Here is a 26,807-nt window from a genome sequence, read left to right on the forward strand (position 1 = left end):
TTCTCAAAATATTAAAGCATATAAAATGCATATAAAACATATAAAATATTAAAGCATAAAATGTTTTAAAGGATCATTTTCTGTAAATAATAAATTAAAATAACTTAAAATGTTTATGATTTTGATAATTGTATCAAATTAATATTATTGCAATAATTGAAAATATTAAAATTTTTTTATATAGAATTCTTAAATTGAAAATATCTTAACGAAAAGTGAAAAATTTAGTAAATAAATGTACAAATTTTGTATATAAATATATATTCACACATACACACACACACACACATATATATATATATATATAGCATGTTATCTTTTTAAATATTTTTTTCTGTTACATTCTTATCATAAATGTTCTCAAAAATATGTTCTACTAATGATATATTCTATGAACATCATTTGAATATTGCCTGCTGTCGTAATTCTTTCAATCCGAACACAATACTTTTTATTAGAATCCTAGCGTATTATTATAGAACTGTAAATATGGATCAATCTGCTGATTAGAAAGAGTCGGAACAAGTGCTTGATTATCCACTTTGAGTCTCATGATGCGAATGTTAATCTGACGATTATCAATTCGTCTCAGGAAGAACTTATGGAATCTTGATGACATTACCCAGATATTACCGTTGTCATATTTTGCCCATAAAATTTCAGCAGTAAATTGTAATTTTTCTGGACTATAAGCGAGTATTCTGAAAAAAAGAAATGTATGAAAGATAGAAAAAAATTACTCAATTATATTTATAATTATAATAAATATTATAAACTTATAATTCTGATATAATGATATGTTATACTATTATTAATAATTCTCTTTAATGATAATATAATTTATTATCTCCTAATTATCTTTAATGTTTGATAAATCTGTCAATCAAGAATATTAAAAACTATCAATGATCAATTACAACAAATATGAAGAATGTCTGATAGTATAAGTATATTTGTTACAAACTAAAATATTATCACTGAAAAGCAAATACAATATGAGAATAAAAAATTAAATGTTTTAAGAATCTTTCTCTTTTTTAATAAAAATAGTAAAAAGGAAAGGGAGCTTCTGCGATTAAAAGTGACTAATATTATAGCAAATTCATTTTCCTTATGAAAATTTCTAATAACTCGACACTATTCTATAATAAATTTATATAGGAAGCGACATATACAGGGCATTCACTCAGCTTACAAGTCGCAGCCAACAGTATTATGACCAAATACTTAAAGCGGAACCGGTTTGCGTGCATAGTATGCAACTGCTTCGGGATTCTTATGTAGACCTTGCTGTTTTTCCGATTATAAATTTGTTATATAACATTGTTTTTATGCTACTATAATAATGTATAAATCAGAATATAAGAAAAATATATTTGATAAGCATTATCTCTTAAGTTCAACTATGTTAGAGTAACATAACATTGCATAATATTATCTAATAAATCCACATTAAAACAACATGATACTTAAAATATAAATAAAAATATTTCGTACAAAATTTCATACCTCTGCTGATTCGTTTGCTGTTGCCACGACGCGATCGCGGTCTCAGTAAAGGGAGAGAATATGATCGTATCATCCCGAGGATCCACGGCCAGTGCCAGACCTTGACTCGACTTTCTACCGACCAAGGTCACGGGTAACTGTTCACCGAAAGGTAGCGGACCGGCTTGGAGGGCCGAAGTGGGCACGCTGAAGATGCGATCAGTTGCTAGAGGTTGATAGTAGACGACCTCGAGTCTTGGTGAAAATGTTAGTCCCACTATGCCGTCTAAGAACTCGAAAGTGTCGCTTCCGATCTAAGGAAATGCCCAGTTAATGTTGAATAAGATATATTTAATTGGAGAAATTCTATAATAAAATATATTATATGTATGATGATTTTTTCCATGTGTGTATCATGTATTACATTCAGAGAAAGGTTTCTTCGATTCAAAGAAATGTTTCTTTGCTATACGATGAAAGAAACAATTTTTTTGTCCAAATAAATTTTTTCATTTGATTAAAAAAAATGATTTTCAACTCAAAGAAATTTTTTCGTTAACCGTATAGTAAAGAAACATTTCTTTAAATCAAAGTAACTTTTCTTTGGGTATATCAAAATATATAATATATTGTATAGAAAAACTTTCTGCGATGTTATTAAATATAATTAAAATTTAAATTATACACAAATTTTATTATTCTCTAATTTTTTATTCTAAAGGGAAATCAATTATAAATTTTACAACGAGCATTTAGGATATATTTATTACACACTTAAAATTAATTAAAAATTATATATATATATAATTTTATCTCTCAAGAAAAAAATGCAAATATTGAAAACTTATTTATGAAAATAGAAAAACAGATAATCGCAATGAATTAACGGAATAATAATTGAATAAAGAAAATATATTTGTATCTTCAATTTATTTCATATTATTTACAAGCAAGTAAATATGACCATAATGTTGAAATCAGTTCAATAGAATAATAAAAAAATACATACGCGTATAATAAAAATTATAAAGGTATTTATATAATATAAATAAAATTTATATTATATAAAATTAATAATAATGTATTTTAAAAATAAAGGATATAAAACGATTATTAACTTTACCAAAATTGAGAATATAAAATTTGTATAACTAATTGATCTATTAATAATTAAATAAGCAAAATGAAAAAGATGTAATTTATGTATAATAATTCCTTCAACAATTCAATCGTTATTCTATTAGTCTGATGTTAGTCTGATATTAGTCTGATGCGACATTATAGTATTTGTATTTTTAATTAATTCATATTCCTACATTTTAAAATATAAAAAAATTTTTGTACTTACTGTGTATATTGCTTGATCGGGATTAGGAAACATGGATGAATGAACGATTCGCCAACTTCTATCTGTAGCTCCATCAAAAATAAGAATTCCTGAGAAAAGATCAAGGTTTTTATAAATTTTCTTTAAGAACTTTTAAGAAAAAATAATTTTATGTGCAATCTTTTACGTAATGAACAAAGAATTTTGATCTTTTACGTTAAAATTTATTAACGATTTTAATAATTCTAAAAAAGATATAATTTTGAGGAAAAAATTTTAAACTTATCATTCTTTGGATCTATTTAAATTGTATAACATATTTTTGTATTTTTGAACTCAAAAGAATATTTAATTTTTCCGATTCACATTGGACGCGTTCAAGTCGACAAAGCGGTTATGCCTAGTTCAGACTGAACGCAGGAAGCGTCAGGCAGCAGAGCAGCAACCAACCAGCAAGACGATATTTTTTACGCCACTGTAAATACCGTCTCGCTGATTGGTTGCTGCACCGCTGCTTGACGCTTGTTGCGTCCAGTCTGAACTAAGCATTAGAGGTCTGCTTACTGAACAATTTAAATATGTTTGGTCGGATCCACAGGTAAGAACCAATCATGCTCATTCATGGCAAGCATATCTAGCCGCTTTGTTAGCTTGAATTCGTTCACTCTCTTGTACGGCTATATTTTGATAATAAAATTCAAAGTAAAATAGAATTATACATACGTTTGTTATAAGATCAATTATTTGATTGTAAGAAAACCCTTAGGAAAGAGAACTGATTAGTGTTCATCAATTACTAATACAATATTATCAATAATTGTATAGTAATTGATGAAATATCCTCAGTTATTATAAATTAAATAGTTTATTGTAACTCTAATCAGTTCTTTTTCTTAAGGAAATCAATAAAAAACTATTATTAAATATGCCACAAAATGATCTCAAAGTATTTTTAATTAACAACCCAACTAAAAATTGCATACCTGGACCGAGAGTGTCAGTCATGTAGAGAAACACGTCATCGCAAGTTTTCGCCGAGACTTCGTCGATAACAACATTGGTCAGCAAAGAATCTGGTCTTAACACCTAAGGAAAAGGGCATATAACAATGTTTGCTTGGAACAATTACTTTTACATAACCCTATGAAAAAATGTCTTAAATACAACTTGTTTGTCAAGCCAGACATCAGTGAATGATCATTGTTTCTGTGATGCTTACTTCTATCATCACATAAATCTGTCTTGCTACATAGTGACATAAAATTGCATACAAAACCGGTTTTTGATTATTCTATAGTTGTAAATTAAATCGATCCTACTGAGAGATCATTTATAAACGATTTCTTCATATCTAACGTTCTCTTTTCATTTTTATTAATATATGTTTTCGATTAATACATTTTTATATGTAAAGCAAAAACAATGTATTGGAAAATTTTAATATCACTTAACAAAATAACATTTTCATTTAAGAAAAATATTTCTTTAAGAAATAATAGTTTTTATGAATGTTGTATAAATCATCCTTCAATCTGTAAATATTTTCTTCAAAATTATTTTTACATTTCTATATATTTGATTTTCGATGTAGAGCCCTAGCTTACTGATGCTTCCATTCTACTCATTTTATCTCAAAAGCATATCGCTCTGCTCACCTCACGCGGAAAAGTGACGTGACGAATCACTTGATCAGTTTTTAAGTCGAAGACTACAACCTTCGGCGGGCAGACAGGCATGAAATCATCAACTGATGTCATAACGCCGGCGTCAACGACCCATAGTCGGTCACATCTGTCCAGTCTTGTACGATACACCGATATCAGCCTAGTGCAATTGATTTCTCCTTTTCCGGCACCATGCCAGTCCCACGAGGGATATGCTTGAAGCCTCGGACTGCTGCCCAATGGTACGTTCCTGGGGAAGAAGCTCAGGGTGGCCGGCACACCAGAACGTAATCTAGGTGTGCTAACGAAGATTCTGTTCCAGGTTATCTCGATACCGGTCAATACAATATTTTCCGGTTGAGATTGAAAGCCGCGGTCGTTCGGCAGCGCAAACTCTAGCAATGACCATTGTGCTATAGTTTCCAATGTTTCCGCCCTCGTTCTGACATACAATAGTGACAGAATCGTCACGAAGATCGTGTGCCTGAAAAAAATTAAAGAACGGAAGTATACACAATTAATTAATTTAAATGAACACTAGTTATTTTTAACATCAAAACACTGCACAAGAAAGCATATGCCTTATCCTCGTTTCTATCAATTTAGATTAACTTTAATCTCAGTTCAACTAATTTTTTTATCTTTTTTTAATTATTAGAATTAAAAAAGATAAAGTGTTAGTTGAACCAAAATTAAAGTTGAACTACATTGGTAGAAACAGGCGTTAGTCACAGTTCAGTATCCTTTTTTTGTAGAAGATTGATATTATCAAATTGCCCTTTGAAATTCGTATTTTAACAAGCAAGAGGCACAAAGTTTCGGCGTGCTAAATTTATTTGTAAGAATAAGTATAATGTGAAAATAAACACAAAACCTTGATCATTCTGCCTGCATACAGAATTAAATTATTTTGTTTACTGTTTTCGTATCCGTTACCCACCTCATGTTGCAAGGCTAAAAGCTAAAATACGGTAGAATAGAAATAGAAGCTTCAACCGCACTGCTTCAATCACGCACGAGAGATGAAGTAACAATATAATCGGATCGGATACAGCCACGACGCGATACCAGCGTCAACTGTCTCGGAAAGTATGCACGGGTGTGTACCACAAGTTCTACCGACCGAACACCGACTGAACCAATTTTCTAACATCGGCTTGTTAGAACTTGTTAGGTCCTTAAGAGACAGGACACCACAACTTGAATACATTGTATAACTATGTGTATGCACTTTTACTCATACGCACAATCATACTCTCTATCGAGGGGCAGTACGCCTACACCGATTAAGACTTCCCATTCCAGGACTTCGGAGTTTAACGCAAACCGCCAGTCTCGTGCAAATCTCTTCTTGCAAGACAGTGAAGAAAGTGGCTCGTGACTGGCTTGCTTCGTGGCACATCCATTCTCGTATTTCCCTAACTTCCGTAAGTCAAAAGTTAATGACACCATAGAAACTTGAAAATTCTTCTCGCAAATTCGATGCGATAAGCTTGACAAAGATTTCTTCGAATTCGATAATAACTTCGTAATAATGAGGCACAACTTCAGATGTTCAGTTTTAACTCCGAATATATTGGTTCTAATTGTAATTTGCTACGTTGCTAAAAATAAAAATGTTAAACGTCGACAGATAAGAGGCGAGCTTAGAATTCTTCACACTTCACTAAAAAAGAGCTGTACACTTCTGTGACACATTGCATACACGAAGGAGCTTCACTCGCTTGTGACGGAACATGCGATATAAAGTATCGATGATCGGCTTCACCACTAGTAAGTCACTGTGTGATATTACGAAATATTAAAAAAAATGGTGTACAAAATTGCACTTAGTCGTGCTACGGAATTATAACGGTTATGTAGACGTCCTTGGCTGGTCTCAATCGAAAGTGCCCGGAACTAAAGCCGCGCCCATTATAACAGATATAATTTACATTTCGGACATATATACGTACCTGCGACGAGGGAGCAAAAGACAAACGATCTTGATTGCGGCCATTGTTCTGTAATTTTTTCACCCTGACTTATTTATACACGGAGAGAATTTTGTTTTAAAATTTACCCCGAATATATGGTAGCTGTGGTACAATACAATATTTTAAAGATTTTTACCATGCACTTCAGTAAAATTAATCAAACTTATTTTATACTTTATTGTTTTATTAATGAATGAGAGAGATTTATTATTAAAATTCTTGTCTCTTCTATGTGATTGACAAGTGACTCTATATTAAAACTCTAAGAAAAAATTCTCTCTGTGTATTGTTCTCTTCGCGACGAGAATGTACATGTTTAAAGTGATTTGCATTTACAAGCGAAATTTCTTGGTGATAGCGAAATTTTTTGGTGATAGCATATAGGAATGATCAGATCGATTGGGAAATGCTTTTCCCTCTGGATTTCTCTTCTCTCCGTGGCAAGCAAACATTCCATATTTTTTAAAAAAATATCGAGATATATACGAAATTCATCTTTTTGCAAACCGCAGTATTTTTTTTTTCACTTTTCAGTCTCTTTTTTTTAACGAATCTCGCATTCTATGTACTCGTGTACTGATTCCGGATACCAAGCTTCATATCTCGCCAATAAATCACTTTCTCTCTGTTAACAGAGCTCTTGAGCATACATACTTGCCTAGCCTATTCTTTGTACTCTTAAGTCTTTCGTATATCAAATACTTAAAATTCAAACTACCGTATACATATATTTCACAAGAATAGATTTATAATCTCTCAGAATATCTAATATCCAAGTTACGAATTCTTCCGTAATATTCTAGAAAGGCTTCTCAAAATATTGCAAAATATTCGCAGTTTTAGGTAATATACAATTAAAATACCATAAATACTATATATTTTATTTTTATATTTTATACATTTTATATATTATTTATATAGTATTTATATATAGTATTATAAAAGTTCTTTATTTTTAACGTAAGCTTCTTTCGATGTAAAAATAATTTTAAGATTAGAACGCACTGATATTCTTCTTTTTTTTCTGCTTCAACTTGAATTTGCTACAACATTACGACTGATAAAAAAATGGACTAACGTGATCTTTCTGCAACAAAGCGCGTAATTGTTAACAATCGTAACTGGATATTATTCAGCGCTGTATCGAAAGGCTAGGAAAACGAGGTGGACGGAATGATACGGTAGTGTTCGATTACCCAGTATAGGGTTTGCAACGTGCTTCGTTAGAAATCGAGTATTTCGTTGTTGCTCAATACCTCGCATGAACACTATGGGAAATATCACAGGAACACGATCACGACTGCCCACCGTTCTCACGACGAAACGGAAGCAGCTCGCTATTGATCCACAACGGCAGCTTGAATAAGCAAATTCTCAGCTTATCGTGGAGATAAGAATCAGTAAGATATTTTTTTTAAATTATTTACGAGTAGTTGACAGGTATAATAACGTGCTCCATAAATTATATAATTATATAACGCGCAAAACGGAAATGTCAAGCAAAAAGAAATTCGTCCTGTCAGCAATAATTTAATTTCGGGCAACTCTGGTGGTTTAAAATGATTTATAATTTCATTTTAATTTCACGATTCTGAAATTTTGCTCATATAAATGACTGTACAGGTAATGGCAATCAAAATTATATATATATATCAATTTTTATATATCGAATATATAATTATTCCAAATATATCTGCGATTGTTAATCTTTTATTTAATAAAAATATAAAAAACCAGATAAGAGAATTTAAAATTAATATATTTTTTTCATTGACTCAAATTTTCCACATCGATGTCAAAACTGGCATCTAATTTTAAATAACACATTTCATATTACTGCAGTGTGACTGACACGTACTTGTAAAAAAATGTTAACATGCTTATATCAATTTAACTAGATGCCATCAATAATAAGTTATACATATAATTACAGTTTGAGGGAACGTATGATTAGTATGTATTTACGACCAAGAGTTTAACTTTTTCGCCGACCGTAATAAAATTAATTGCATGTACTTGGTTCTTTAAAGGCGAACTTGCATGTCTAAGGAATAAATTGGAAAATAGTATGAGAAACGCTACGTAAACAGTTTTCCTCCTTTCATTCTATAATAGCGTCTACGATATTTTTTTCACCGTTCAAAGCCCAAGAGGCGTTTGCGCCATCAGCCGATCGGCAATTAATTGAAAGTCTAATTTCGACTATCTCGAGATTCAACATACTTTCTGTGTAACATCTGTGTTTGAATTGACACACTTTCGTGTAATATCGTTTACATAATTAGCATTTATAAAGTGCTCGTTAATGCTAACGATTTATGCTGGTCGAATTGTAAACAGTTTATAATAAAATTCAGTTTGATGGAATTATAGTTCTTTCGAAATAAATTACGAAAGAGTTACAGTTTAGTCAAAGGATTATCAAATCAAAGATCAGATAACACACAATTAAAAAATAAGAAATCACCTAATTCGTAATCGGATACAATTGGACTTATATAGCCGCGTGTCACGTAAAATCAGAAAGATAATCTGATCTGAGTATCAATTTTCAATAAAAGTTCTGATATATCACATAGCTTCTGATGTTTAAATGCTGGTAGGCATAAAAGGAAAAAGAAGCAAAGGAAGTTGAAATATTCATTTGTCATTCGATATTTGATGTAAAAAAAATGTTGGATACAGGAATTCGAAAGGAAAATAGGTGCGTTAAAAATCAAATACACTCTTCCTGTCCTTCGTGTAAGCTATTAATTTATACCGAGCACGTGCGTTTCTCACAAAGGAAAACTAGAAGTGGAGAATAGGTAGAAGAGGTATTAATTGTAAATTGCATGTCGGTCTAGGTGCAGAACACGCGATGTGATTAACTTTTTCATGCACAGTGCACAATTCGTTGGCGTTTCTTTTTTTCTCCTTTCAAGCAAATGGAACTTGTTGCATGTAAAGCCAGAGGCATACGATGCAATTTTTCGTGCTAAATCGCATGCGATCTAGTAAATAATTCTAGAAATTCTCTGTCTCTCTCTCTCTCTCTCTCTCTCTCTCTCTCTCTCTCTCTCTCTCTCTGTGCCCTAGGGTGTATTGGGATTTCCATCCGTGTGTCATCCATGTATCATCATTTTATCCTTGTCGTTCATTGAATATTAAACGAGAATAAAATGATACATTGGAAGCACTCGGATGGAAATCTGAACGTATGTTGTGTAATTATAGTAATTTACCAAATCGCATGCATCCAGCACAAAAAATCGCATCGCCTTCGGCTAAACCTTATAATTATGATCGAGGAACGAAGATAAAGCGATTTGTATAATTTGTAGAAAAAAAATATATAAAATTCTAGATAAAACTTAGGTCTTAGAAAATATTCTCGATAAATTTGCATTTCGAAAAATATAACACTTGAGTTATTTGATTAAAAGGATGGATCAATTTGCGCGAATCGAAATGCGTAATTAATCAGAGAGGATTAGTGCGCAAATGTTAATTTAATATCCGATCAAAGACTTAAACCGAGAGCAGATTAGAAACGCGCGTAGCGTTAAGAGAGAAAATTAAAAAACGCTGAATTTTTATAATACGTTTATTTCTGCATCCGACGAATGTCAGCGATTGACATTTTGCTTACTGTCGGAGTTTTTGCATCGTCGGCTGCAAAGGATGCATTGCAGCCAATGTAATTTTTGCGAGTTAAGTTTCGACGCTACAGACACACTTATATATACACACAGGTAAACACGTAGATCACCAAGAGTGATCTTTACGCTACACACTTATGGCAATGAAAGATACGACGATTGGCGCAAGGTACACATATTGTTCCGCATCTATAACATGGAAAGGTAATCTCATTGAATTATAATGTTACTCGATCTCCCGACTGGGCACGCCGGGGGCCGAGAAACCTGTCGCTGTTATCAACCCGCTTTCCTATTCCTTCTCCTCGATCTATTCACAATCGGCGAGAACGTCTCGCTCTACATCAGAATCAAGGCATGATTGGCTCCGCAGCCAACGGTACCCTGCATGTAATCCGGGAAGTTGCTCTCGAGAACGCGCATCCGTCCCCTTCTGTAATCGGGTACGACGTGAGTAGGCAGGGAGCCTTCGTAGCTGTTCTTGTAAACGGGCTGGAAGTTGGCGGCCACGAAGGGCGTGATGCTGTCCCATCTGTAGACCTCGCCGTTGCCTTCGTAACGGAAGAAGACCGCGCTACCATTGTCTGTTCCCAGAATGACTATCTTCTGCGGTTTTACTCCAAGATCGTGTATTTTGCCCTGGGCGTTGCCGCTTCGGAGATGATCCGTTCGAATGCTGAACACGCGGCTGCTGCCCAAATATGTAAAGAGCAGGCAAGTGCTACCGTCATTGTGGCGCACCAAAGCGAGATAGAGCACGTCTCGGCGGTCGCAGTTCAGAGTCACCGCTTGAGGAAGTACGACGCGATATCCACGACCAGAGGTCACGTCGTACACCAAGATCGCTCGCGAGGCTGCGTCGGACACGTAGATGAAGACGCGGCCGTCTGGATTGTAGTCCGCCACGACGTATTGGAGTCGGGACGCGGAGCTCGTCAAACCGGACAGATCGATCGTTTTCACGACCTGAAAAAAAGGGATGCGTTGAGTTATCCTGTCGTTCAACATTACATGATCAAGAAATCAATTTAATTTTTGAGAAGAAAGAAAATTTGAGATATCCTATATAAATACTAGCCAACAATAACATCAATGTTATAATTTCATGCTCAATACAATATACAACATACGTGTTATATTACATTTATATTGTTGAGTGAAAATTGAAATCTTGATGTTATATTACGGTTAGTTGATGTTTACTTGGGTATTGTTTATTCTATTGTTAGAAATAATTTAAAACCGCTCGATCTGAAAATATCGAGCTAGTAAAAGCATTGTATTCTCTTTGGTAAATTTAAGTAAATAATTTGCAATTTAATTGGTATCACAATCACACGATATGAGAAATAGCTTTTTAATCGAGAATTATGCGGTGGCTTGTTTGTTAGAGAAAACGATTTAAAATAATTCTCTTGCGTAATCTCTTGCGAAAAAAAGAAGGGCGATATGGATTAATAATATGAACGCGTGCGCAAACAGCGTGAATAACAAATAATTATAAACGTGAAATAATTTTTCTATTTTTTTTATCAAAAAAAGAAATGAGCGCTTTAAATAATGTAAATAAATATTTAATGCACTTAAAGCATTTTTGTGCTTGTATAATAAAAAAGATAGGAAGGTTCTAAAAATATCTCTTTCACGTAAAAACGAAATTTCTATGAGAAGAGAATAAGACGCGCTCTTCTACATCGCGAGTTTCAGAAATGAATTGTCTCACCTTGCCAGTTTTTACATTCAGGGCGACAACCTTCGGTGGGCATTTGCGCTCCGGCTGCTCAAGGGAGTTTATAACACCAGTGTCCAGTACCCATAGGACTTCCTGGGGATCCAAAAAGAGGTCTACGACATTTTGTAGAGCTGAGCATGTACCTTCTTCTTGAAGTGACCAACACGGGAAGGCCCAGAGGGAAGCCTGGCAGTTCTTATCTTTCAAGGAAACTTTCGCTAAGGTCACTGGTACGCCAGGCTTGTATCTGGAGAAACATTTCGAATAAACGTTAATATATTCCTTAATTCTAAGATATTATCGACCTCTTATTCTTATCTCATATTATTATCAGAAAATATTAAACATAAGATTCTTGCGGCAATCTCGTATTAAAAAAAAAAAATTCAAGTTCTTTTAATGATTTGTTAATCTTCTTTCTTAAAATCATGTTATTTTATTAGTACGCTAAGGTCACTGGGCACAAATTTTCACAAATAAAAATTATTTATTTCACGAAATAAATATATAAATTGCCAAGCGGAATTGCGTGCATATTTTACACTTTACGGTCGATGTTGTGTTTGATAAATAAAAAATAAATTGTAAAATATGCCTTAAATTTGTTCATTAATCAGCAGTAGTTATACAAATAGTCACTACTTACTGATATTTATCATTAACCCGTTAATATAGCGTGTTAACCCTGTAAAATCGCCGACAATCAGTAAGATTAATGATCGTGCACACATAATGGAAAGGAAGTATAATGAAGATATCGCGATCAAAGGCTTTTATCGTTGAGCGAAGCGCATTTATAGCAGTAAATACCAAACGCCCTTCGTGAAACGAGACAGATACAATCTCGCCGATCAATAATGTCGCAACATTATTACACACATGTGTGGACATTCTCATTACACGATCTACAACCATAACAAATTCTGCAACCGTGTGTCTTTCGATTACCATGTCAGAAAAAAATCCCATTATTTTCTAAACGGGTAATCCCCGTAGATAACTCGGTAAGATGATTTCATTTTTCCGCGTTGGAAACTGCGATCACGATCGCATCTTGCAATCTCAGTTTACTTCCAACTCGTGCCTCGTTAATTTCTGCTAAGACTGATACCGCAATGTATCGATCGCTATTGACGTAACACGCGATTTGCAACTAGCGTTTTTTCTCCTGCGACTTCTCTCTGTTTAAATGATCGGTAAACTTGCCAAAGAATGCGGTTGCCCTTTTACCTTGGATTTTGTTGCAATTAGAGAGGATCGATCTCGTTTACGAATCGAAAGTACAAATGAAATCGGATACTTCTTTGTACAAACTTTTTCACAAAGGAATATTTTTAACCTTGCGATAATTTATACAAATAATACGAACGACATTGCTTTTTTGTAGGATTTTTTTTGCAATAGACTTTTTCTTTGTATTAAATACGTTTATATATAAAATAAATTTTGAATAACGCGAGAAATATTTCTTCCATGTTTTTTTAAAAATCTATATTTCGTTGGAAAACATCAATATTAATCTGCAAGACTATACATCATTGATAAATTTTTTTGCTAATAAAGATAATGTTTTACAAGCTTTTTTTTAAAGAACGACTCAATAAAACTTCAGGCATATTTTGACGTACACATGTATTGTATAATATATATAGAGATCTGAAGAGAATGAGAACTAGCACTACTGATATAATTTATTGCAACATAAAAAATATGTTTCTACTTCCTAATCTTCTTGAAGATAATCTCATTGTATTCTTTAATAAAAGATTAATAAAAAAACATGTAAAAATATTTAAAATATGCAAAAAAATTAAATGTTCTATCACAGATTATTGTAACTGCATTATAAACTTATAAATTGTATGTTTCATACCTAGGTAAAACAAGAATGGCGTCGTCCTTGTAGATCGCAACCCTGGTGGCGAGGATGTTCTTCGAGATGTAACGACCGCTGTTCTTGAATATGCTCTTCGTGGCTACGCAAGGCCATTCGAAGGTGCCGCCGGTCCACAGAATATTCTTTTCGCATTTTTTTTCGATAATAGGCTCGTCAGCACCAACGACAGCGACGACGGCGACGACGAACGTCACCGCTCGTGCGAAAAGCATCCTTATTTTCCGTAAGTTTCCCCCTTCGAATATCCGATCGCCTCGACCGCGTCTCTTTTGGCGATCGAATCAAATCGTAAACTGTAAAACTCTCCGGATTACGCCAATTTTATAATCCTGTCACATCGGGACGAGATATTGCGTAACATCTTTGTTTGAAAAATATTTAGTCGCGATGCGCAGCGAGTCGACATGAACACGTTCATTAACGCAGTTCCGCACAAATTGCTATTTATTTCGGTTGACCGAAAATACCAAACGCGATGCACATTAATTCTATAAATACATACGATGGATTTATTATAAATAAAAGGCATAATGAGTTGATAAGATTGTGTGATGAGCTAATGACATTGGATTATTTCTTTTAATGTTTAATTACTTTCGGAGCACAAGAATATTCTCTTTCTCCGTTAAGTGAAAATAACAAAAATAAAACGTTTGAATAATGTCAAAGAGGGTTTCACATCATAAGTGTAATGTGTTATAATTATAAAAATAGAGATAAAAAGGGAATACTAAGAAAATAAATTCATTAATGTTTATTTATAAATATGAAAGAATGCGAAAGGTATGACAAATTTCTAGATATTTACATTTCTTTATATTTTTAAGTCGGAAATAATAGTGCAAGTAACATGTAGAATAATTTTATTTAAATAAATAAAATATATAAAATAAGTAATGTATGTAAAAAGTTTAATTATAATAAAATGCAACAAGTATAGAATGTAATTCTATTTATATTAATTCTTATAAGAATTAATTTGAGAAAAATTACAAAAAATTACAAAATAAGGCTAAAACAGATAAGGATAAAGAAAAGAATAAATTAAACAATTGTATTAGAAAAGTATGACTAGAGTTCGTTTAGAAGCGGAAGTATAATAAATTATTAATAAAACGAACGAGATAATTTCCTTGTACGTTGTATTTCCTGGTTTACTGCATTTTAATGTACATCGTTTTTTGTGTCTTCTTGAACTCGTCGTTATTTATAAATAACATTAAAAAATGCATATCACGAAATATTTCCTCTTTACAAATTCCAAAACTTGAGCAAGAAAGCCGTTGCAAAATATTGGGTAGAAGGAAACAGTAATATACGATAAAAATGTAAACGATTTCGGTTGATTCACAACCGACGTATATATAAGTATAAAGCTGTATAAATGATTCACATATTCAAAAATTTTCGCCCCTGATTGTACGGGAAACCTTGTAAGTTTTTTGACATTTTTTTCGCCGCACATTTAACAACTACTTTATATTGTTATTTGGCTTAAAAAGCTATTAATCTAACTTTGTCTACTTCTTCAGTACTTATCTCTTTAAATATTACACACACACATATATATATATACATATGTATCAATGTTCTACTACATACAGCTTAATCACATATCCTTTCAACACTCTAAAAATTTCGTGTAAATTTAAATTCATATAATTGAAGAACAAATGTATTCTATTTATTTATTAAAATTTATATCAAATTTAATTTTTATCGATATTATTAACTTTAGTAACTATCTTTTGGCTTGGAAATTTTCAGAAGTTTACATCTGTAGGATATTGTTTCCAGTGTAGTTTAACAATTAAATTGTTATGTGTGTTGTGTTTCTAGAACACCAGGACATTATTACAAGTCACAAAAAACGAGCGCAGGATGAGAATCCCGACGAGCGCTCTGTGCCTGATAATCCTGGCGAGTGGATTATCGTCAGTGATGTGCGACAAGCAATTGTTGCCGGAGCTTTCGTTCGTCCTATCAGGCCACAGCTTGGAATGGCCAAGCGAGGACACGAAGAACATCTACGAGACGAGCGGACGTTACATTCCCAGAAATGTTATTGCCACGAGAGCGCAGATTTACAAAGACGATGCAATCGTAGCGATGCCACGCTACAAGCCGGGTGTGCCATTCACTCTGGGTGTCATGTCGTTGAAGAAGAAGGATTGCACCCCGAAGGTGATAGCATTCCCCTGTTGGGCGATCCAAGAAGAGGGCAACTGCAAAGCCTTGCAGAGCGTAGTAGACATGACTCTGGACATCCAAGAGATCTTGTGGGTATTGGACGTTGGTATCGTAAACACTTTGGAGCAACCGGTGCGCAGGTGTCCTCCCAAAGTCGTGGGAATTGATGTGAAATCCGGCAAGGTACGAGAAATTAATGATTAATAACGTTGAGATACTCAGATAAGACAGAGTTCATAAAATTCACGTACTGTAATTTTACAATTATACAACAATAATTGAAAAGAAGCTATCGGAAGCACTTATCTTTGAGATGTCTTGATTTTAAGTAATTTTAATTGTTTAATAAAGAAGAAAACATAAGGATATTCAATGATAAAAAATTTCTAATATTAATAAATAAATAAATAAATTAATTAATTAATTAATTTTAGGCCTTGATATGAAAGATAGAAAAATCTCTTTAGATTATATAAATTATATAACTCCGATTTCAACAATTTTTTTTTAAATCACAAATATTTTACATCAGCGAATATCATTTCAATTTCATTGAAATTCATGATATTTTGGAGTATGTAGAAATTTATTGGTCTGAGAATAAATGATTCACGTTGAGACACGGTGTCCCGCAGGTCGTGAAGGTGGTCGATTTGAGTCACTTGGTGAATGAGTTGTCTCGTCTGCAATATCTGACGATCGACTACGCGGACGACGGCCAGGTATACGTGTACGTGACCGACGCAGCCTCCAGATCCATTATCGTTTACAATGTCACCGCGGATAAAGGATTCCGAGTGATCCTCCCGAACGCAGTTACCACCGGTGTCCAACGGAGAGACGTTCTCTACTCAACGCTGGTGAAGAAGAGTTGCGGTACGCCAGTGTTGTATTTCACTTACCTGGGATCCAACAGGCTCTTCGCGATCAAGGCTGAGAACCTGAGACGTGGTCTCTCTCAAGGATCAGTTGTGGATGTTGGACTGAAGCAAAGCAAGATTGTTCTCCTCGGAAACGACAATGGCTGCGCCCTTTTCTTCAGGAAGAAGGGTAAGTTTGCGTTCTTTGTTTAATGCATGCATTAATCCTTGTACAGTATAGTAGATTCTCCTTTTCGTAAAGCCGCATAAATTAAATACAAGAAAATAATTGAACATAAAGTTTGCGCGATAGAATCATAGTTTACAAAATAACTTGCAATAATTGCTTTCAACAGTAAATAATTGCTTTCAACATAATCAACAATTATTCTTTAGTGTCTAATTAAGAAGAACGATTCATTTATTTTTAGGCGAAACCGATGTCTACATGTGGAACACCGAGACACCTTTCATACAGGAAAATTTCCTCCTAGTACAGAAGGGCAACGATTGCCGATTGCCAACTCAAGTGGTTCCTTCTAACAAGAGATTGATGTGGGTAATCGAGAGCAACTTCCAGGATTATATACACAACACCGTGAGCAGCTCGGGTGCCTCCGTGGCAATTCATCCCGTGGTCAAGTCTTGCGACGATTAGGAACCATCCGTTTAAAACAAAAAAATTACAAAGCAACCATTCATTTATATAATTCGATGTCTCACAAGCAAAGGAATTGAAATCAATATTAAAAAAAAATATTTCATATTTCGATGCATCAGATACATGAAAATAATGTCTATGGAGTGGCAATGAAGATACGACGATTAGCGTAAGGTACATTTTTCCATTATTTACGGTATCGAAATGAATTCAGTAAAATTAATTCTATTGATTTTAGTTCCAACTTCTTAAATCGAAAAAGTAATCAAATTTTTTCGCGGTAAAAAAATGATTATTGAAATATACGACGTTTCGCTTAAGGCTGTGTTCCAATATACTGTTAATATTGAAAATCTATAGTATATATACGTTAGAGACTCTACACGGAGAAAATTTTTTTTAATTACTCTTAAAATATAGTAGTTGTGGTATAATACAATATTTTAAAGATTTTTACCATGTACTTTAGTAAAATTAATCAAACTTATTTCATATTTTATTATAGTTTTATTAATGAATGAAAGAAATTTACATAAAATTCTTCGAAATACAATGTTGTCCCAGGGCTACCATATTTTCAGGGTAAATTCTAAGAAAAAAATTCTCTCCGTGTACATATATCAGAGCCACTGGCGATTTTGTCAAAATCCTATAGAGAGAAAGATACATATAATTTTTCTCTGCTAGTACAGCTTTTTAATGGCTTATGACATCTTAAGACTATATTTAAGACAGTTTTAAATATAAGAATCGACTATGAATATCGTCCATAGAGTGAAACAGTATAAGTGAGATAGTACGTATACTTGGAGAAATTATTTTTTTCTCGTAGGATTTTGACAAAATCGCACATGGTCAGGTTCCGTTGTAAAGTCTCTAGTATACCTAACATGAACTATAGATTTTCAGTACTGATAGTGTATACAGAAACATGATTTAATTGTAAGTTAAAGAAAAGATGAAAAGAGATCTGTTTTGTCGCTGATCTAGTCACGTAACCGGCACATCTTGCCTCTTGATCCTCGTAGGTAGTAAGTTTAATTTGCGAATGTTATGTCAATTAATGTAAGCGCTGGAACATTCCAAGGCCCAGTTCCACAACTCAGGGTTAATTCTAGAATTGGAAAGAGACAATGAATAAGTTAAACCTCGGTTAAGAGTTAACCGTGAATTGTGGAACTGGACTAAGTCGTATAGAGATAATTAGCAAATTGACAATGTTGTTTGGTATAATTAATGTAATTGTGACCGATAGAGGGTTTACATATTATCGCGCTGTAAAATCCTGTATTTGGACGAGTTGACCAGTGTAAAAATTACTTGTCGATGTTTAAATCGATGCCAGCATATAGCTGTCAGTTTCAAAGCGAATTTTCAGAACCTTGTAATTATTCACTTGTTCAACGATTGAAAATAGTGATTTATTGATGAAATATGTATAAATGATCGTAATATCTGTAATTGTTAAGTCAAACCAAACTACTAATAAATGCCAGCTTATATAAACATATATATATGGAGACATATACCACACAATTTATGTAACTCTCGTATACGTAGAACTAATCCATTTTTGGTAAAGGTGTCATAAAGTTACCGGACGTAATTTCTCTTCATTACTGGGATTCATTCTTTATTGCCAGTTTGTAATGGGGCTGTTTTGAATCACAAAATGAGTTTCCATTTGCTACTTTTTTTAAGTAATTAACAGTTAAACATAAGAATCTTACGGGAAATCAATCTTTAGGAGAAACCAGATGATGAAATTAGATTTTTTATCAACTTCGTACTTTAATATAAATTGATTGGAAATATGCGATGAAATAATGAATAATGAAATATTGGCCTCAGTGATCTAAAGGCTTAAGACGCTCGCCCGGAAAGCAAGAGATCCGGATTCGACTCCCAGCCGAGATAATATTTTTCGCAATAAAAATTAATTATTTACAGATTTTAATATGCCACTCGGCATTATTAAGATCGTTCAAAGATGCCAAAAAGCATCAAAATTATTAAATTGCTAGTCAATTTAACTCGTGATATTACTGCGATAGTTTAGTAGAATTAACGTTCCAAGACCGAAAAATCATTTCGGCGCGCGTTTCAAAGGACTACATACGTAGTATATAAATTCATACAGAATCATACAAGCATTTAAGATCCTGGACCGTTTAAGGCATTGATTTCTATAGTTTATATTATCATATATAATATATTATAATGATGGTCCTATAATATATTGTAATGAAATGTTGATTAGAAATAATGACATTCACAAAAAAATTGTCTCTAGATCGACCAAAAAATTAAAATAGGCGTAACTCTTTGACGAATTTTCCGTTTTGTGTTTTATTAAAATCAAAAATATGATTATTGCATCGTAGAATAGTACTTTTGGATTTTAATTGTTCTAGATTTAAGTGTCGAATTGTTCGAAGTATTTTTTTTCGTTACACCAGGACATTTCGAATTTATCAGACCCCATACGTTTCTTCGCGCATCCATTATATAATCGGTTATGCACGGGACGTCATCGTTTTGTACCAGAACCAAATGACTCTGCGCCTGAAAGGACAGATCAATCAATTATTCACAATGTGGCTTTTAGAGGGGATTGAATTAAATAATTTACGTTCAAAGGAAGCTTAGTGTTCCATCGCACGCTGGCTCTTTCTGAAGTCATAAAATAGTGTAGGCCATCCTTTAAATCGCTGAATAATCCTACGGAAGAGCCTAATTTCTTTCCAAGCCAAGTCACTGTTACATTTTGTACTTCCTGAAATAATATAATGTAGTTTAAAAATTAGCGTCTCGAAGATTATCTTCGAAAATACAGATAACGGAGAAATCATAACCGTGTGTTATATTTATTTCTTTGAAATTTATATAAAAAATTGTTAATTTATTGCAGATATATAAAGCACAATACAGCGAATATAAAAAAGTAATTTGACTCAATACGTACGTGTGAAGATGTTCGTAATAATTTATCTGTACTAATCCTTTCCAGATTGATGCTAAACAGATCGTGCGAATTATGTCCTGTCATATATAAAATTGAATTCACCCGTGAAACAGCAAGGTCGGTGAATTGCACACGAGGAAGTTCGGGTCCGTGTAACATTCTTAATTTCCACCACTTGCGTAATCCTGAAATTCGTATCGCAATCGACATAAAAAGAGAATAATTCTGTAGCGCCATATAAACCTTCTTAATTCGAACGATTATAAGTATGTATTACCCGAACTGTAAACAACGATCGTTTCGTCACCGGCATCTGCGATATAACCACGAAATCCCCATTGATCTCCAAACGGATCAATTACGAGAGACATTAAATGTTTTGCTGACACTTTAATTAATTCGGTGAATGACACCTTTAAAAATTTTTTAAGTAAATGAAATTAATTATCCAAATATTTATTTTTTTGGAAATAAAATCTAGTTTGAGCGAGATTAAATTACGGTTTAATAGCAAAATTTTGTTATTTTTATAAATCGCGCTCTTTGATTTGTTATCCAAGTAGCAATCTGATGTTATTTGTCGTTATTTTGACTTCAAAATGACGATAAATATAACGTCAGTTCACTACTGGGGTAAATTTTAAGTTAGAATCATAGCTCTCTAAAAGTATAAACAATATACAACAATATATGTATATTAAAATGGAATAAAATACAACAAAGAAGTAAATAGAATTTTACGTAAAAAATATGTCAATTAAAAAAATATGAATTTGTTTAACTTTAGAATTAATTCATTGTTTTTCAAGAGGATATATATGACTCAGATTTTTTATATACATATATCCGATTAAATATTTTTAGAACTTAGTTAAAAAAATATAAAAATATTGTTAAAAATATAAAAATATTTCTAGACAAATTTTTTTCCGTAAAAACTGTCAAACATTGTAGAGTGTGATAGAAAATCAAAATTTAATTCTACTTATTAAATTACGAAATACAAACGTTAAATTAAAATAAAAAGAAATTTCTAAGAAAGTGCTAATTTTCGAAATTTTCATTTCACAGACTTAATTAATGTATATAGTTCTAAGATTAAGAGAAAATGTTTATATATAGTTTAATATGTATAATTTAGATACCAATCGATCGTTTCGTTTCAAATCGTAAATGACAATTCGAGGCCAACGATCATATCCGTCGGGTGCATCTAGAATCCATAATCGTCCTCGAACATCTACGTCTAATCCAGTTACGGATATGAGAGTTTCATAATCCCGTTTTAACGATCTGCTTTTAGGGAAAAGCTTTGGAGAGATTACTGCATTTGCAACGTTTAATGGCAAATTAATTTCAGGCCAAGAAACTTCCACCAGAGTTGGTTTCCATTCTTCTTGCTTTTCATTTGCTGATCTAATATATACACATTGCATGACAGTAACAATGTAAATCTTTATTTATTGAAAGAATACAAATTTTTTAACTCCGTATCAAATAAATTTACATTACACATTAAATCGTATTTATTAACGTTCTATATATATTGTGTGTTTTACACGCGTCGTAATTGATTATCATTTTAAATAAGAAATCGAGCGAAAGAATAATACTTATATTCATATTTTTTTACACATAAAAGAAATATTAAATTACTAATTTTTTTTCAACTGTTTCAGAATATTGAAAAATCAATATTAATATAGGATTGTTATTTTAAAATTAATAAATTATTATCAATCTGCAAGTGACTTGCTTTTAATGGAGGATTTTATATTTCTGTGTTTTTCGCTGAGGATGATTCCAAAGTGAGCCGAAACGTTCGACACAATAAATGAAGATAATTATTAACACCTGAGTATTATCTGCATCTCCTCTTCGCTCTTACATCAACGTTTGGCTCTCATTAGCCTTGTCTGAATTTCTATTTTATTGTTTAAGATTGAGAGTCTTTATTTATATATTTATGTAATTGTTTAATAAATTATTACGTGTTTGAAGCTTGATATTATATATTGTATGACACGGATTACGGATTCTTACTCACAGTTTATTGTTATGATTTACCTACCTGGGAATTGCCAGAAAAGCGCGATTTTTCCATACAGTGAATCTCCATATTAAAACATCATCCGATATGTTCAGTGATGTTAAATTCCAGGAGTGTGAAACATCAGTTAGGAGATAAAAAACACTAATTTGAAGAATAAAACGAGTCTTTTCTGAATTGATCATAATGAAAATGACGATAGAGAAACGGATACGACACGACTTTGATCGAGTGAACGATAACGCTTTCGTTGAAACGCATCGTCAGCGAGGGAATTGTCGATTGCTGACAACGGCTTTTTAATCGTATCCAATTAAAAGTAACCTGCTCGCTAATCTTTGCCAATTGACAAATATCTAACACTTTTTATACTCATTGGCCCGTATTCAGAATGCGCTTACAACGATGTTAACGATGCTAACATATTAAACTTTACGTCACGCATATTGTAGAATTTCAGAGATAAAAGCGCGCTTTTATCGATAAACGCGCGTTCTGAATACAGGTCATTTTATTTATTGCAGCTGTAATAGTAGAAGCGTTATAGTTAAATAAAAAAATTGTATTAAAGTGTTAATAAATAAACAACATTAAAGTTTATATTGATTTGTCCTTGAACTTTAAATCAAGCTTGTTTAATAAAGAGTGTGTAGTCAAAAGTTGATAAGAAAATATATTGCACACAGTTATGGAGAATGATCTTGGTGAATCACATTATGCGATTGCGAACATCAAAATATCTATCAAATCAATTAATGTTTATTATTAACAGTTATACGTTACATAAAAACTTTAATAATTAATTATTTATCGACAAAAAAAGTTAATAATTATAATAGCCTCAAGTGGAGCAGATGTGACAAAAATAAAAATTGGAGCATAAATCGAAAGAGTGACAGAAGTATAAATGGATTGTATAGGAAATAAAAATTGGGGCAACAAAACGTAAAAAAAATATAAGCTTCGTTTATGCTTTTGTCACTTTTTTCTTATATTTGATTTACGCTCCAATTTTTATTTTCGCCAGTGAAGCAGAACATCACAATAAATAACTAAAACGTGAAAGTGACGTTAAAATGAATTGTAAATGATTGAAAAGTGACTTGTAGTAATCACTTTGGAACTATTTTGTCATCATTTTGCTGTCATGTTGAATGACTTGTGTTCTGCTTGAGTAAAAGATATACTATATATATGTATATATGTACATCTTTTATGTATACATATATTAGTGGATATGTATAGTATACGAGGGTCGTTTGAAAAGTCCGTGCAAAGTCAGAGAAATGGCACTACTGGCGCGTATCAAGGTTAGATTTAGTTAGTAGCATCTCTTGGAAGAACACACACCACGTTTTAGCCAGATCGGTCTATTTGTTTGTGTTTGGCATTCATTTGAATCGAGGAAGTCGAGTGATTTTCAAAAACGCACCAGCTCACACCTCAGCAGTTGTGAGCGCAAAATTAATGGAATTAGGGTTCCAACTCGTTTCACATCCCCCCTATTCTCCAGACTTGGCTCCCTCGGACTACTATTTGTTCCCCAATATGAAGAAATGGCTGGCGGGAAAAAGATTTTATGCAAACGAGGAGGTGATTGCAGAAACAAATGGCTATTTTCAGACTTGGACAAATCCTATTATTCGGAAGGGATCAACAAATTAGAGCAGCGTTGGACGAAGTGTATAAGCCTAAAAGGTGACTATGTTGAAAAATAAAAAAAGTTTACCCCAAAAAATTAAGTAGTTTTTATTTTTGCACGGACTTTTCAAACGACCCTCGTATGTAGAAGAGGTCTTTGACAAGAGATGAGAGAGGACTTGAGAGAGATAAGCTTTAAACCAAGCTTTGCATATTTAATAAGGAGTTTGTAGCTTTATATATACATATAAAAGTTAATAAGAAAATATATTACGATTGTGGAGATCTTTGATAATAATTAATGCGAATATCTCAGTAAAACGCATATTTTCCCGTTTTTTGTCAAATTGCAGTTGACAGCAATCAAGAGTAATAAAAATATTGTGCAATAATTATGGATAAATTATGCAAAACAAGATTAAAGCTACACAGAGAGAAAAATGTTTGGTATTTGTAACTATAATTATATATTACTATAATTATGATTATTACTGCTATAATAATAATAACAGTAACTATATATATAGTTCCAGCAACAAATGTTATAATTGACAACCTAAAACTATAATTATAGTTGCTATAACCATAAAATAGTTGAAATTACCATAAAAATGGTTCAAGTGACTATAATTTTATAGTTATATTTTGAAACAACCATAAAAGGTTGCCAATTATAACATTTGTTGCTGGAACTATATATATAGTTACTGTTATTATTATTATAGCAGTAATAATCATAATTATAGTAATATATAATTATAGTTACAAATACCAAACATTTTTCTCTCTGTGTATCTCTCTCTCTCTCTCTCTCTCTCACATATCTTACATAATAATTATATTGATTAATTATTATACAATTACATATATTGCATTTATTAAGATTGCCATTTCATCTCTTACGAATTTTTTTAATCATATTGAAATGATTTTTCTTTTAAATATCAACAAGAATTTTTAAGCTGTAAAAATTATTTTTAAAAATAATATATAAACATGAAAAATATATACAGGGTGTTTCAAAATTTGCGAAGAAGTTTGTTAAAGGGAAAAGTTGTTCGTTTTAACATAAAATAACATCACGTTTTGTACTTCGCGGGCGCAAATTTTGAAACACCCTGTATGTATACGATTATCATACATAGCTAGTCTATTTTTCGAATGGCATTTTTTTTACTAATTTGAAATAATTTTTTCTACAAATATCAATAATTATCAAATTGTAAATTATTTAAAAAAAAAAAATAATAAAGCTCATATTTAATCGTTCCTACTTTACGGACTGACGATAATATAAATAGTTATGTCACTTCCGAAGTGACGTCGAGATGTCGCGATGGTCGCGTGTCTCCCCGAGCGATCACCGATGTCGCCAGCAACCGACGATGATCGTCTATGGCTGTCTATGGCCGAGGCCTAGGCGTCGTGTGAAATCGTGGAAGCCCGTGATACGCGCGGCAAATGGCCGCCGATGGCCGCCGTGGTGCAGTTTCCGAGGCGGTGCGTGGTGTTGCGTGACGTCCGGGTCCGACTGCGTTCGGGTACGATTGCGGTACCGCGTAGGCGCGTACGGGACGTGCGGTTGTCGCGTACGCCACGCGGCTTCCTGCATCGACCGCGTCAACGTCCCGCGACAACGTCGTCGTTATCGTCGTTGTCGCCGTTGTCAGCCTCGTCCACGTCGCGGTCGAGGTAACACCGACACCCGGGACGTGATGTGAGCTTCGTTGACGGCCGATCCCGAGCGCCTACACGCCGAGGAGATTCACGCGCGCGCTGCAGTCACAAACCATCCGATTAGCCAGCCCAGCCAGCGGGGAGCCAGTCAGCCAGCCAGCGAGGTGCGGCTGGCGATGAAAGCCGCGAGAACCGATCGCGGCACATCGGTGATGAAATCGGTGTCCGAGGGCGAGCTGGGCGTGGAGGAAGAGGTTAAACCTGCGGAACCGCGCGGCGCCACACGGCTCAAGCGCACCTTTACACTGCCGAGAAACCCGTTTCAAAGTGCCAGCAGCAGGATGTCGCGGCGACGTCCGAAGCAGCAACAGCAGACCCACGGGGACTCGAGGGACGCCAACAACGGTGCGCCAAGCGCCAAGGAGAACACCAGGAACAACGCTCGTCACACGGACGTCGGCCAGCCGCCGTCTCAACAGCAGCGACAGAACAACGCGATGGGGAGACTGCATGGCGGTCATCAGACCGTCGGTCAGCAGACCGGCAATCAGGAATCCCAGGAGCGACCGTGCGGCAAGAAGGTCTTCCGCCGGCCCTCCTGGAAGAAATTCATCAACAAGATGGTGCGGCACATGTCGAACGTGGGCACCCAGAGCCACAAGTCCGCCGCGATGATCCATCATCAACGTTGCAGTGGCGGCGGCGGTAGCGATGATCTCGGTTCGAGCGCGGGTGACATCAGGGTGCCGCCACCGCGACCGGCGCACATCCCGCCAGATCGTGTGCCGGGTGTCATAGGCCTACGCAATCACGGTAACACGTGCTTCATGAACGCCGTGCTGCAGTGCCTCTCGCATACCGACATTCTCGCAGAGTATTTCGTCCTAGACCAGTACAAGGTCGACCTGTCGCGCCGCAATAAACTCAACTCGAAGAAATACGGCACCAAAGGCGAGATCACGGAGCAGCTCGCCTTGCTCCTCAAGGCGATATGGAGCTGCCAGTACGACCCGGAGATGAGCACCGCGTTCAAGAGCG

General features: G+C 34.0%; 4 protein-coding genes across 4 annotated transcripts in view; 2 read left to right on the top strand and 2 right to left on the bottom strand.

The window, feature by feature from the left end:
- Window positions 1–317: 317 nt before the first annotated feature.
- On the bottom strand, window positions 318–14,175 carry LOC108725558 (uncharacterized). The gene is made up of 8 exons (XM_018452647.1): window positions 13,702–14,175; window positions 11,820–12,075; window positions 10,440–11,062; window positions 4,471–4,963; window positions 3,799–3,901; window positions 2,837–2,925; window positions 1,510–1,802; window positions 318–701 (listed from the first exon to the last, which is right to left on the bottom strand). Exons 1-8 carry the CDS (start codon window positions 13,935–13,937, stop codon window positions 455–457), a joined length of 2,340 nt encoding a protein of 779 aa, XP_018308149.1. The 5' UTR covers window positions 13,938–14,175; the 3' UTR covers window positions 318–454.
- A 1,397-nt stretch (window positions 14,176–15,572) lies between these two features.
- yellow-g (L-dopachrome tautomerase yellow-g) lies at window positions 15,573–17,487 on the top strand. Its single transcript, XM_018452646.1, has 3 exons — window positions 15,573–16,098; window positions 16,551–16,965; window positions 17,207–17,487. Exons 1-3 carry the CDS (start codon window positions 15,607–15,609, stop codon window positions 17,431–17,433), a joined length of 1,134 nt encoding a protein of 377 aa, XP_018308148.1. The 5' UTR covers window positions 15,573–15,606; the 3' UTR covers window positions 17,434–17,487.
- Window positions 17,488–19,806: 2,319 nt separating this feature from the next.
- LOC108725445 (uncharacterized) lies at window positions 19,807–22,636 on the bottom strand. Its single transcript, XM_018452466.1, has 6 exons — window positions 22,473–22,636; window positions 21,547–21,817; window positions 20,679–20,814; window positions 20,402–20,586; window positions 20,069–20,212; window positions 19,807–20,001 (listed from the first exon to the last, which is right to left on the bottom strand). Exons 1-6 carry the CDS (start codon window positions 22,634–22,636, stop codon window positions 19,807–19,809), a joined length of 1,095 nt encoding a protein of 364 aa, XP_018307968.1.
- A 2,867-nt stretch (window positions 22,637–25,503) lies between these two features.
- The window catches only part of LOC108725446 (ubiquitin carboxyl-terminal hydrolase 31), a 17,918-nt gene continuing 16,614 nt past the window's right edge, over window positions 25,504–26,807 (top strand). The window contains exon 1 of the mRNA XM_018452467.1: window positions 25,504–26,806. Coding sequence (XP_018307969.1) covers window positions 25,946–26,806 — 861 coding nt within the window. The 5' untranslated portion in view covers window positions 25,504–25,945. The remainder of the gene's footprint in view (window position 26,807) is intronic.

Source organism: Mycetomoellerius zeteki, unplaced genomic scaffold, assembly GCF_001594055.1.
Source record: "Mycetomoellerius zeteki isolate Tzet28-1 unplaced genomic scaffold, Tzet1.0 scaffold35, whole genome shotgun sequence".
Taxonomy (NCBI): Eukaryota; Metazoa; Arthropoda; class Insecta; order Hymenoptera; family Formicidae; genus Mycetomoellerius; species Mycetomoellerius zeteki.

Excerpts from the sequence above, each read along its gene's own strand:
- yellow-g (XM_018452646.1), top strand. The coding sequence starts at position 15,607 with ATGAGAATCCCGACGAGCGCTCTGTGCCTGATAATCCTGGCGAGTGGA. Across the intron at positions 16,099-16,550 it reads TTGATGTGAAATCCGGCAAG|GTCGTGAAGGTGGTCGATTT; the intron begins GTACGAGAAATT and ends GGTGTCCCGCAG. Across the intron at positions 16,966-17,206 it reads CCTTTTCTTCAGGAAGAAGG|GCGAAACCGATGTCTACATG; the intron begins GTAAGTTTGCGT and ends ATTTATTTTTAG.
- LOC108725445 (XM_018452466.1), bottom strand. The coding sequence starts at position 22,636 with ATGATCAATTCAGAAAAGACTCGTTTTATTCTTCAAATTAGTGTTTTT. Across the intron at positions 20,815-21,546 it reads TGAAACGAAACGATCGATTG|GTGTCATTCACCGAATTAAT; the intron begins GTATCTAAATTA and ends AAATTTTTAAAG. Across the intron at positions 20,587-20,678 it reads GATCGTTGTTTACAGTTCGG|GATTACGCAAGTGGTGGAAA; the intron begins GTAATACATACT and ends TACGAATTTCAG.
- LOC108725558 (XM_018452647.1), bottom strand. The coding sequence starts at position 13,937 with ATGCTTTTCGCACGAGCGGTGACGTTCGTCGTCGCCGTCGTCGCTGTC. Across the intron at positions 3,902-4,470 it reads ACGTCACTTTTCCGCGTGAG|GTGTTAAGACCAGATTCTTT; the intron begins GTGAGCAGAGCG and ends CCTTTTCCTTAG. Across the intron at positions 702-1,509 it reads CAGCAAACGAATCAGCAGAG|AATACTCGCTTATAGTCCAG; the intron begins GTATGAAATTTT and ends TCTTTTTTTCAG.